The 13,271-nt window shown below is 40.5% G+C and overlaps 1 protein-coding gene across 2 annotated transcripts in view; it reads right to left on the reverse strand.

Annotated features, from left to right (window-relative positions):
* Nucleotides 1–13,271, reverse strand: part of LOC119021790 (sodium-coupled neutral amino acid transporter 3-like) — a 30,955-nt gene that overhangs the window by 14,257 nt on the left and 3,427 nt on the right. The window contains exons 2-7 of one of the 2 annotated variants that reach the window (XM_037102290.1): nucleotides 4,858–5,042; nucleotides 4,448–4,468; nucleotides 4,180–4,261; nucleotides 3,977–4,092; nucleotides 884–957; nucleotides 206–298 (exon numbers count right to left, since the gene is read on the reverse strand). In XM_037102290.1, the coding sequence (XP_036958185.1) occupies nucleotides 206–298; nucleotides 884–957; nucleotides 3,977–4,092; nucleotides 4,180–4,261; nucleotides 4,448–4,468; nucleotides 4,858–4,961 (490 nt within the window). In that variant the 5' untranslated portion in view covers nucleotides 4,962–5,042. The remainder of the gene's footprint in view (nucleotides 1–205; nucleotides 299–883; nucleotides 958–3,976; nucleotides 4,093–4,179; nucleotides 4,262–4,447; nucleotides 4,469–4,857; nucleotides 5,043–13,271) is intronic. The other variant, XM_037102291.1, reaches the window with a different exon arrangement.

Here is a 13,271-nt window from a genome sequence, read left to right on the forward strand (position 1 = left end):
AGTATATCCCCATATTTCATACATAAAGGGACAAACTGTATATCCAAAAACAAAAGCCAGTGTAACACCAGTGTTTCGAGGGGATGGATATAAACTCTAAGCCATGTAATTGTGCATAATTCATGTTTTCTGCTGCAGGGATTTTGCAAACAGTCGGCATATTTGCAAAAACACCCATCATCACTGAGTCACGCCGGCTCCCCACCTCCGATGTTCTGCAGGGTGATTGCGATACCGGCAGCCATTTTTCCAGGAGTGCCAAAGGCCCTGTAACCCAGCTGTTCATAAGCTCGAATTCCTGTAAACAGATTACAAACAATAACACTCAGTCAGTGTTTGGTGCGATGACCCTCGGTGAAAACAATAAAACACTTAGAATAAAATAGATTGTGCATCTGTTATTGGTGGGCGAGTGAAGAAGCCATTTCACACTTTTTCATGTTTGTTATCTTAGTTTTTGCAGAGTAGAGAATAAACTGATTCTTTTCACAAAATCAATCTAAGATAATAGCGAAGTTAAGCGGACTGGAAACCAAATCCTCTGAGTGCTAATTATTCTGGCATGCAAACAACTTAATTGTAATTGACTAACTAACTGCTACAGCGTGTTTAGAGCCATCAGACTATAATTGCCTGTTACCTCTTAACTCCTAATGGCCCTTTCCAGATTAATCTGCTAGTTTAGTTTAGCATGGTTTCTACTTTTGTTTCAGTGGTTCTCAGCCAGTTCAAAAGTGTTGGATGTTTCTGTCACAGTGTTTTAATTTGGTTTCCAGCAGTAGCAGAACTGTTGTAGAGTTATGCTGGATACCGTAAGTGTACTCCGCTTATGGTTAGCTAGACTGTTTCTTCCTAAAAGGCAAAGACAAGACTCAAGGCTTACCCACAATGCCAGAGGATTTGAGTAGCAGATGAATGGAGTAAGATGACAAGGCTGCGACCGCAGACAGAAGAAACCTGTGTTACAAAAGGCAGGAAGAGTGAATAACTGTTATACTTGTGTATATGTCAATCTTAAACCAAATGCTTTAACCCCCCTGTGACTCCTCTGTTGCCCATTTCCGTAGACGTTACAATCAACCTTCTGCATTAAGTCGTGATGCATTGTACATGTTTGACGATGTTTCCACTTCATGTAAACACACAATTCATTGTTTGATATGACATAATCGTGCATTAATGGGGGACCAGCGCTGGGAATGAAGCCTGGGAAGTCAAACTACAGTGGTGGCTGATTTTCCGCTACGTCAGTGTCCTGCCACTGCATCGCTGTTTATTGCTTCAAAATGCTAATTGCGTTTTTGTGCCATTATACCAACAGCTGAAAGACATGTTCAGCATGAAACAGGACAGGCTATTCATTCTTTCAGCAAGTCTTTTTAGAAAAGAATATGAATATTCTCCACTGATAGCAGTGCTACGCGTGGATGAAAGCAATATTTCCCACAACCCTTTTGTCTCAAAGAGTCACAGTGGTCCTCCTACAGAGCCCCGCGACATTTCTAATGGGTCAGAGGTTGATCCCAAATCTATCACCTTGCTCTGACCTTTTCGCGACATTTCTGTACACACTGTTTTTCTTGCAGTAAGAATTTTTCCTCCTCTGCAAGGAGAGGGAGGGAGGTCAAGCTCTCAGATTCCACTGTAACTCACAAGCATTTATTTACAGGTCCAGCATCCTGACGCCCTGGTGAAATCATTAGCAAGACATAAGACTTTTCATGCCAGCTCTATTTCTGTGCCTCACTGGAAATGCGTTGACAAGGGAGAATGTCTATTTAAATCTGTGCTGGAGGATGAAGGGTATTTGATGCAACTCCAAGCTTCAGTCCCCGCCAGAACCATAATAAGGGAAAGAAGGATCAAACGTCAGAGCAAAACTCTGTGTGAACAAATTCATATTAACAAAAACATTATTGGATATACCCCACTAGAGATGCAACAATTAATCAAGTATTTATTTATTTATTTATTTATTTTTCCTGATTCCATTATGTTATTAGTTAATACATTCTGGTTTCTTTACTCCTCTATGACAGTGAACTGAATATCTTTGGGTTGTGGACAAACAAGTCATTTAAGGATGTCATCTTAGGCTCTGGGAAACACTGATCAACATGTTTCACCATTTTCTGACATTTCATAAGCTAAAGCTAAAGGGAGAAAACAATCAACAGATTAATCAACGGCAAAAATAATCTTTCGTTGCAGCCATAACTAAAGGTGCAATAAGAAATGTCCTCCTAAATTCATATTTGAAACAAACAGGAGGGCAGCATATCGTAAGTGTAACTGCTAACTGCTGCTGGGGCTCCTGGGGCTGGCTGGTCAGCATGCTAGCTTCAGTAGATGTTTCTGAGACACAATTCACAGACGTCAGGACTGTTGCCTATATTCTGTCGATAATTTCAGTTTGCAGTGTTTTATGAAGCATGCATCAATGTATGATTTGCTTTCCCATAAACACATAATAATCTTATTTGGTGTATTTGACTTTTGAATGAAGTGCTCATGTAAGATAAGTAATGCGTTTTTACTTGAAATAACATAAACATAAAGACTCATGTGCCTAGAAAGCTCTTTTGTTTGCTTTCTAGGATTTAAGGTTCTTTAATGCCTCTGGTCTGTTCCCCTCCATAAGAGTCATTTGCTTCTAATCCTATAGAAACCAGGGATTAAACAGCCTTCAGAAACAGATGGTGTTTCAAGTGTTAACAATGCTATTTGAGGGAATAACCGCTACACTGAGATGTACCATAATATAAAGGGGTTTTATGGATAAAATAGAAAACAAGAAAATCAAGAGGCCAACTAACGACACAGTAAACTGATTGTGTCTGTCTCAATTTTTGCCAAATCTGAGTAATGCTACATCCTAGGGTTAATGAAAACAGTTGGGTGCAACATAATGGCATTTTTTCAGTAGCTAGATTATGTCAGACCCTTTCACTCATCTAAAGCTGCAGATTTTCTATAACACAATGTTGTGTGCTTCTTATAATAGGTGTGATACTTGGTGTGTATTGGCCTTGGTTACTGGGATATTATGATTTTAAAATAAATACAATGATGAACAGACTGTGGAGAAATAACAGTTTTGACATAAGGTGTATTGTGTCGCTGCGATGTCTACTGAAGATAGCACGCTAATCAGTTCTGGATCAGGACTGCTAGCTGCACTGCTAACTGAGCTAACTAGCTAATGAGAGCTACGGTTGGCAGCAGCTGGTGCTCCAGTGATATGCCGCTCCCAGGTGTTTGGAGTGTGCATTCGACGTGTGGCCGATTCTTACAAACTGCACCGTTGAATTTGATATGCAAGCGTTGTTTATGTTTGACATCAGTTGTCACAACACTGAAGACTATTAATGTTCTATTGCCTCAGATAGTTTTAAAAATTCATGTAAACTGAAACAAAATATCCCTTGCACCTTCTGCTAGGCCTGCATGGTAATTACATCAAACCAGAACTATGCATAGTTATAACACCACTGACCCAATTACTAATCCCCATCACTTGTTTGACTTCCTCTCTAACGCTGAGGCCACTCTCTATTCCCATCGTGCTACTTTCTCTCCACGGCTACACAAACACAGACAGCATGACAACCAAGACAACCTGGGTCGTGGTCTTGACAGCAGCATTCTTCAAGGAGCAGAAGGAAGTTAATGAGCAAATGGCGATGCAAATGGCTCAGTTATTCCGGTGCTATGTCCTTTCTGGGGACATGTCAACTGGGGGGGGCGAACGGGAGCCGGAAAAAAAGAGGGTATGAATAGATTTTGGCGTATCATGGGGACATGATATGTTGCAAGTCATGACAGGTACTAAATCACTCCCTGAAGTAACCAGCACCCCCCTGGCTGTAATCACACCACCACAGCAAACCACTCAGTGGAGCCGTATAGCTTCAGATCTGACATGTTTCAGCACCGCAACCATTCACATAAGAGACTCATATATGTATTAACTTACAAGAAGAGGAGAATGCCGGTGTTGGCCATGGCATAAGCCAATCCCAGGATTCCGCTGCCCATAATGGCATTTCCCAGGTTGAAGACGGACATGCCGAAAGAGGTCTTTCCTTCAAACTGAGAGGGGGAAGAAGAGCATGCTATGAACTGTATTGCAACGAACACGCCTTTGGTCGTTTTCATGTTTGTGACTTTTGCACTTACATCTGTGAAGCGTATCGGTTTCTTTCCGTCTGCACCGGGCAAAAATCCCTCATTCTCCAGCCCTCCTTCAGGATCATCAAACCTAACGAGGAAATGTACCAGGACTGTTAATTTATCGCGTCTCAAGCTACCTCTGCAAACAGTGCACACATCAGCTATAGGCCGTATTCCAAATCGCATGCTTGTTTTGTTTTTTTTTGTATTATTAAATGTATGAAAAACAAATGTGCGGCAGAAAGAACCTCCGCAAAGATCTAAACAGACATACCTGACTGTTTGAGTGCCATTTCTGTATAAGGATCCACCCGTTGAGGCGAGCAAAAACACAACGAAACATGCATTTACAAAACAGGAAGATTATGCAGGAAGTGAGTCACACAGTGTGTCGCTCATCACATTCACTATCCTAGTCATTATTAATGGGAAACTCTCATGACAGGGACAAAAGGTGGATGCAGTCACACTTTCCAAAAAATTTTTTTTTTTAACTTTAGTTTTTAGCTTGATTGGAAGAATCCAAGAGGAGATTTTCACACAAGTATTACAAAATACAGAAACACAAAAAGGACTCAGTGCAAGTAGCTCAGGACACGTGCTGTGTTAAAATGCACTAAACCAGCATGTAAGTGACAAAAGGAAAACACCCATATGTGTTGAACGTAATGTCAGAATACTCACTGATCGTCCTCTGGCAGCGTCTTCATCGGCACGCCCGTGTCGTCGCCGAGGTCATGACTTTTTCCGTTGGACAAGATATTCATTTCTGACTGCGAAGTTTCCATCGTCCAACTTCGAAGAGATTATTTTTGGCTTGTAAGTGCTCAATGACGATGATCTCTGACGTGACTCGATATCTTGAATATCTAGGGTCAGAGAGAGAGACAGGACAAGAATCGCATGAGATACATTTTTTTTTTCCCCACGGACACATCATTGGAAATGTGCAGCACAAATTCTCTCCGTCAGCTTTTTTGCTGACATGGATGGCGGTCCTGTTTCGAGCACGATGTTTACTCATTTTCAGTTCAAAGATTTTGTTTTTTGTCTCTGCACTGAAGAGGCAGATTAGTTGAGTTTTTAAGGGTTTAGCTCTAAAGACATAACATGTGACAAAATCATTCACCTTAAAGTCTTTAGCAGTTTAGTGGTGAATATTAGCGGCTGTATCTTTGATTCACAGGGCCGGCACTGTCCCCGCTATGCTTCGAGGTATCCTTCCATACCAGTGTGGGGAATATTCTAACATCCATGAATTTATTTATTATCCATATACAACTTTATTGTTATTTATCTACAAAATCAAAAAGTTTAATCAATAAATCATCAGGTTTAGTTATTAATTTTTCACCGAGTTAGAGCTGATTCTAGAAACAATGGCAACAGGTGCTGGGTACTAACACCGTGTCTTTTCACTCGGGACTTTATTTTTCTTACGAGGACTCGATTTGACTTGACACAACCTGTGACTTGGATTGGACCTGGAAAACGAGTAAGGATTTACAAAATCCCATGAGTCACATGTCTGTCCCCTACGTGCCTAAACTGTCGGCTATACGTTTCGAACACTAGGTCAAATAAAGTTGAAGGTTGCTCAGATTATAGCTGAATTCTCTGCCAGTACAGTTACACAGCAAGATTTGGTTGGTTGTTGGTGCCTTTATGTTGTTTTCCCTCTAAGAGTAATCATTTCAAAGAGCAGTGTTGTAGTGTATTAGATTAAGCAGAAATGGTTTTATGTTCACATAGTGATAGTACAGGTAGATTCTGCTATAGACGTCATGAATGTTTTAATATTTGTCTTTACAACATCTGTACAGCAGTGACTCAGCCCTACTGTTGACACAGTGACTCCAGACGCCCGAAACCTGACCTCATTCACTCTCATTCAATCCGTCCTCCGAAACTTCTGCAAAGCACACACCGGCGTGAGTGGTACACAGCTGTCAATGATCACAAGCTCGCAGGAGATCGCAGGAGATAAAACGCTGGAAAACACGGCAAACTTCACAGTCCAGTTCAGTACTGAGCAAAGCAAACAAGCCCAGACCACTCGGTCAAAGGTCAAGGTCTGCTTGAGGATTTTTTTTCACTTTTGGTTGCACGAAACGGTTAACGCGACAAATCTGCCAATTTCTCAGCGTTCCTGCTCAGATCCCACGTGCTGACGCCGCCGTCTTCACGATGAATTAAACCACCGTGTCATCATATCAAAGGCTAAAATCACTCACAACAACAGGCCTCAAATTACTCGGAAAGCGGTTTGCAAAACAGTCATTACTGTAGTCCTCTAATTACACATCTCAGCAGGGTTTTTCCTTAATGAGGGTTTTGTATAACCTCTGCTTGAGGACAAAGCAGGTATATCTGTGGAAAACTATGATCTCGTTGGGATAATTCACATTGCTCGCACTCAAATTAGTGATAATTAAGAAGTATTAATAACCTGCCGTTGCCTCCACTGACCCCAGTCACACGACCGAATCCTCCTCTCTATTTCACAGTGTCAACTCAAGACAATGCCGTGTTGTTTGCTGCTTCCGATGCACAGCAGCTCAATTGTGTTCACGGTGTCTTCTCAGCTCACTGCCATTCATACTGTACAGTTAGAGGGGGCCATTGACACCATCCCACTGCAGCTACAAGAGAGAACCTCAGAGGAATAAAGGAAACCAAACACAATTATCAGGCCGAAACATACGAGACTAATTTTCAAATAATGGAAAAAAAAAAAAATCTTCTTAAGATGTAAATCTGGAGATCGTATTTAAACCAAAAAAACAACAACAACAAAAAAAAAACCCAAAAGACCCTGTATTGCATGATCTAATGAGTCATTTTATTTGCCCAGAGTTAGCATGTTCCGTAACATGCTCCACAAACGTAAAAGCCCCAAATGTCAATACTTTCTGTTGCAACACCGTGCTTTGATAAGGATCATTTCCAGAGAGACTGACAGGAGGAAATGTCACTGGAGCAATGGAGGGTCAAATCGACCAGTAAACAGCAGACGAGCCTGGAGACAATCGGTTTACTGTAAACACGGCAGGAGGCTCATTGTGGAGTCTCATGATGTTTATGTTATCGTCCAAATGGTCACTGTTGTTGGGGGCCGTAGCATATTACTGTAAATGGTGGCAATTGTTTGCTAATACAAGCTAAATTGACCATGTTGCGTACTTTCAGTGCGTGTACTTTCAAAATGCTGAATTTTACGAGCTGTTGAGAAATGTCTCAGTTTTGTCAAGGCAACAAGTCACTGAGAGAGGAGGGGAGGAGGGAAGCTAAACTGTGAAGCAGTTGTATTTAGTACAGGAAATTAAAGAAACCCCCAAATCTAACCAGGGACCTGAAAACAGCACTTTTAAACGGCTACAACAAAGCAGTGTTACACTCAAAACCTTAACACTTGCTGCCTAAAAACTGTTATCACTTTTCAGGAAAGGCTGTGATTTTTCAAACAAATATACATCACTACATAACATTCTTAATTCTTTTTCAGAATAATTTTCTGTGCACATTATGTCAGGGAAACAAGCAAAAATGGGTAGACATAAAATGAAAAAAATATTTAAATAAATATCTCATAAGATTTTAGATCACTTACTAAATCAAGTAATATAAAATAAATAACTAAATGGTGGTATCTGGGCTTTTAATAAGTATTAAAAAACACTTAAGATATCAATCTGTTGCAGTTCTCAGTTAAAAAAAAAAAAAAAAGCATCAAGATCATGATCTGTCTAATGTTTTCCAGTTTTACACATTTAAGAGGACACAGCAAATTGGCAGCATTGATACAACTGACAGTATGAAACTCAGCAGAAACAGCAGAATGAGTTTCTTTAAACAGACACAGCGCTGATACTATTTCTGCTGCGTAATTCTATCTAGCAATGGGAATATAGCAGGCTTGACCGTTTAGACATATGTGAGTCTATAAAGACGTCGCTCGAGATGAAGAGGGCGGCTTGTTAGCGACTCGACAGGTGTGCTTTATGACGGGATTGTGTCGAACTCCTTTTGCAATTTGTTTCCATTTGTGTTTCATCCATAAGGTAAAAACTGATACATCAGATTAAAAGCAGGAGTTGTGTGATGCCCACTGTCTTTCTCTCACGCACATAGTCCTGATGTTTGAGCACCATTAAAAAACAAAAACCCAGATACTTGGCGAGAACTGTGGTTCGGAGGAAGGGACATTAGTTCACTGTTTGTGCGAGTGGTGGGTGCTGCAAAGGTTATGGATAAAAATAACACTTGATTTTGCCTCTTCTGGTACCTGCTTGTGTCCTGGGTGACCCTCCTGCAGAATGTTTTGGATAACCTATCCATAATTATAATTTTCTGGTAATTAACATGCTGTTTCTACGTCAATAAAACACACAGAATAAATTTGTCTGGGCTACATAAACTGCTCAGCTATTCACTGAAACTGATTATTGATCCCTGTCCTTCTCATTAGGCGCCATATGAGTATATCCTCTTTCACTGAGCAGCACCAGGAGGGTCACCTTACACTCTGAGGCTCATAGTGAGCTCTGTTACGTAACAGAAAGGCCACGATAGTGAAAAGTTCCATTCTGAGTTACGGACTTACATGACATTTGAAATGTTTGAACAGGTGGGAGGGTGAATAATGATTATCTGTTTGATTTTCCGACCGTTCAGTGTGAATGTGAGATAAAGTCTATTTATAAAACCCTTCAGTCTTTTGAAAAACCCAAAGCAACTATGTCCCCAATTACTTCCTATCTCTTCTTGTGCAGATTGGAAATAAAGCAGGGAAGGCACGGGACAAGTGGGGGGCAGTCAGTGGGCGAGCACATGTAGATGATGAGATGCCCATGTGGTGGTGTATCAGGAACAAGCACGAGGTTCAGCCAACAGCGCCTGGCAGCGCCAGCTCATCTCAGCCACGTGCCTGCTGGGGACAGAGGAACACATGCTCATGTCCTGCGATACCGGCCAGCACCTGATTCACATAGTGAACTGTGCGCTCATGCAGCCAATGGGGATTGTTTTTATTGTGGCAAATTTCTCAGGAGCTGTGACCTTTTTAAATGATCCAAGCAACTTTTAAAATCTGAAATAATCAACATTTTAGGGCACTTACAAATAAAAGAATGATCCTTACACGCAGCTCATTAAATAACAAAAATTCCGACAGAAAGACAAATCAGTACTCGTACACAAAAACTCTGTCATAATGATTTCAAAAGCCAAGTCATATTTCACCCTCTACACCAAAAGACAGCGTTCATGCTAATAAGAACATTAGCACTCTGAATCACCTCCTCCACTTATTCAAGCATGTGTGATGCACGACAGAACACACACACTAATAATAAAGCACAAGATCGAAAGTCAGAAGAGAAGAAACAAACATTTGCTTCATGAAAGCAACAGAATTCAGTTGAATCAATACCTCTCGTTATCACCGTAAATGAATGTTAAATATCAGAGCTGCATGTTGTAAATGTTGACAAATTGGGTCTCCACGTTGTGCTCAAAAACCCTCTGAGATTGATAAGAGCAAGAAAAGAGAACGTAGGCGTAAAATTTAAGAAAAAGACCAAAACCTGCAAAGATATCCAACTGCAGATGACATTCATCCAGAGCGGTGCAGATGCTTGTCCTCTGAGCAAAGACTGAACACAAACTTTTATTGAAAACCCAAATCTGACCTAAGTTGTGTGAAAATAGTGAAAAAAAAGACAAGCACTGCATAAAGGTTTCTTTGCACATCTCAACACAACAATCCAGGCTGTGTAGCTACACAATCAGAAGCATTTGGTATCTGCAGGCATTAGATGGAATGGATTAGGGAGCACATTACAGACAGGTGATATGCAATAGGAAGGAAAGTCAACTGAACGTTTCATAATAGAGTATGAAATAGAGTATGACCTCCTTCGCACACACCGACTACGTCGTTGAAGGGATCATAAAGGGAAGCAGCACTGCTTAAGATCAACTAGGGACAGAGATATCATTTAATATGCTGTTTTACAAGCAGCCAGTAATTTGTGTTTCGAATAGGAAGTCAGCCGCTGTCAGTTAAATAATGGTGTGCAGAGCGACATTAATCAGCCCATCAATCACTGTGTGTTATTATGAATCAAGGAAACAAAGACTAGTGCACCAAGTTAGGACCAATTAAAAGAATGTGTAAATGTTTCCCCAAAAATATTTTAGAAATTGACGACTCAGAAACACATTACGCACATGTAGGTGAGCATGAGGACATCCTTAAATGCTGAAGGGGTGGCTTCAGTCATGGCAGGCTCAAAACTTTCGACTACGTGACATGATCAACTTCACAGTTGGCACAGATCCATGGCAAAAATACATATGGATGTATGTTTTCCGCTGGGTTTAAAAATAGAGGGGAAGTTGCTCTGCAGTTCAACGGACAGCAACAAGGGCTGGTTTGAGCTACGACTTTCACTTCTGTTTAAACATCCAAATGCCAGTTGGACTGATCTATCCAGAGTTTCATGACATCCGTATATGCTGGTATATGCAGTTCTTACACTGAGGTTAAAAAGTTACTCTATGGAACAACAGGTATGGGAAGAAAGAGAAAGAAAAACATCAGAAAAAAAGATGTAAGTTGAAAATGTGATTCATTGAACAGTGGGAATGACAATAATATCGCTTTGGTCCTTTATTTTGAAAGGTACATGGCATAAGGAAGCGAGAAGAGAACCTGTGTTTGAATCAGGACTTGTTTACTAAAGATACAGCCCTGTCAGTTACATAATGGATCAGTTAACTTTCATTAGCTACAGGTCCCTGTTGACAAGCTGCAGCACATTTTTCTAAGAAACAGCTTGGTAACCAACAGCTGGCAGCAGGAGGCAGCTTCAGGGCAATTACACTGAGCACAGGTCTGTCTTAATGTGTCAGTACAAAAATACCACATTCACATTTAGGTAGCAGATGTTTTCGATTAACTGACTGTAGTTGATATTTGCACTGTAAGCATGTATTTCCATTTGTTGTCAGCACACAATGTACAAACACGGACACACATCACATGAGAGATGCTGATGGTGTGACTTAAGGACCTTCAGGTGTCCACTGTGTTCACAGTGACACCGACACAGGATCAGAAAACATTCTGGTTTCTGTTCAGGCATCAACGTCTGTGACACAATGATAGCGCGCTTGAATTAAAATGCCAAACAGGAAGTGAATGGAGTATGACCCAGTGGCTGTTATTTTTTTTTGTTGGGAAGTTTTTCTATTGTTACAACATTTTGTTAGCTAAGAGCAAGATATCAGCAAGATGAGAGCATGAAAACAGGTTTATTCTGAAACATTTCTGTAGGCTAACTAGTTATAACAGGACCTTGTCATAAAAAACGATCAAGTCAGTATGTGTAAAATGTCTAAAAGGTGCCACTCATGGTGAATAGTCCACAAAGAATTATCACCTGGCTCTGTGTTGTGCCTATATGTTGCTTTGTAGAGTCTTTCAGCTCATTGTTTTGATTCCGCTGCTGTTTTGGTTCTCCTTCACTACTCTCGTAGCATTAGTTTCAACTAGGATTGGGCAATTTGGCCAAAATGTAATATCACAATTTATTAAATCACAATCATGATCCACAATCTAATAAAGCACGGTGGACTACAGCCAGACGCCATTTGCTCCTCATTTGTCATGTTGCTCGCTTTAACTCACTTTGCCATTTTTTTACCAATAGCTCACCCAGGAATGAGCCACATGAAGTAATTCATCCAATCACCATAACCATCTAGCTCACAGTACATCACTCTACCAGTTGATCCATGAAGTGCAGACACACTCGACAGCAAGGGTTATGTGAAGATTAGAAACAGGAGAGGGCATTAAATATCAACATTTAAGTGACTTGCCTTAAAAGAAGATAGTGGACGGCTTCAAAATGGATCATGATCCAAAAATCGTTCAACTGCCGCCCCATCTCAGTGCAGCTGCTTTCAGTGAAAATGCGTAAACACACTTTTTGCAACCTACTTGGTGCGAACAATTCCCTTGGGAGTTGGTGGAGACCAAATCAGAGCTAAAAGCAGAAAAGGTTGGACTCACTTATACTCGCTAGGTAGATGCAAATAAGACTCCAAAAAAATTGCTAATGCTGCTCTGTATTCGCTGGATGTATAAATAAGCAACAACATAGACAACATGTTTGTCATATGAGCACAGAACATGTTCGTAATGAATAGCAAAAAAAAAAAAAAATCAAAAAAAAAAAAAATCAGTTATCTGCCTTTCCTTTGCATCTCATACTGTTGAATTTCACCAAGTCAAACCTTGAGACTTGAATGTTTTTTCTTTCAAATCCAAAATCTGCATACCAGCTTATATAAACCTATCATCTTATATTCATTTAGTTTAATTGCTGACACTCAGTATATGTTGCCAAGTACACTGTGATTTATGTTTCCTGTGAGTATTCAAATATCGTAACATATGGCCCTCAGTGGATTTTTTCAGACGGCATATATTAACTCTATAGCGTATATATTGCCCCACTGGGAGTTAACTCATGGGAGTACTGGGGCCATTTTCTACCCGTCAATCTTCAGAAAAAAAAGCATAAAATAAGCTCTTTGAACACACTGAGAGTCACAGGATATACATAAAATGTAGGTTGAACTTTCTCATGAGATGATGAACAAAAGACACGTTGATGGGACAATTTTAAAAAAGTACTCTGAGTGGATCAACCCACGACTATATTCTCTGTTTAAAGCATTCAAATTACATATTTGAATACACAACATCAATACACAAAGGATGATGACTTTCCAGTGACTTAAACATAAATAGACAACAGCACATGATATGTTCAGGGTCAACCCCACGGATTATGAGCCCTATGACAAAGATAATAATAACTTCTTAGGTGTTTGATACTTGACACTTGAACGCAGATGTTTGCGGGTCTCTCCTGTGTGACAGAAGGACTCAGCTGGCTGCTTCCCACATGAACTAAAACACTGGCCTCCGCACGCGGTGCACCTGTCCAGCTCCTCCTCAAAATCTCAGCCACTTTGATCCCCACACTCGTTGGGGGTCACTGACCACACAGCCTGGCTTATCT

This window comes from Acanthopagrus latus, chromosome 6, assembly GCF_904848185.1.
Source record: "Acanthopagrus latus isolate v.2019 chromosome 6, fAcaLat1.1, whole genome shotgun sequence".
Lineage (NCBI taxonomy): Eukaryota > Metazoa > Chordata > Actinopteri > Spariformes > Sparidae > Acanthopagrus > Acanthopagrus latus.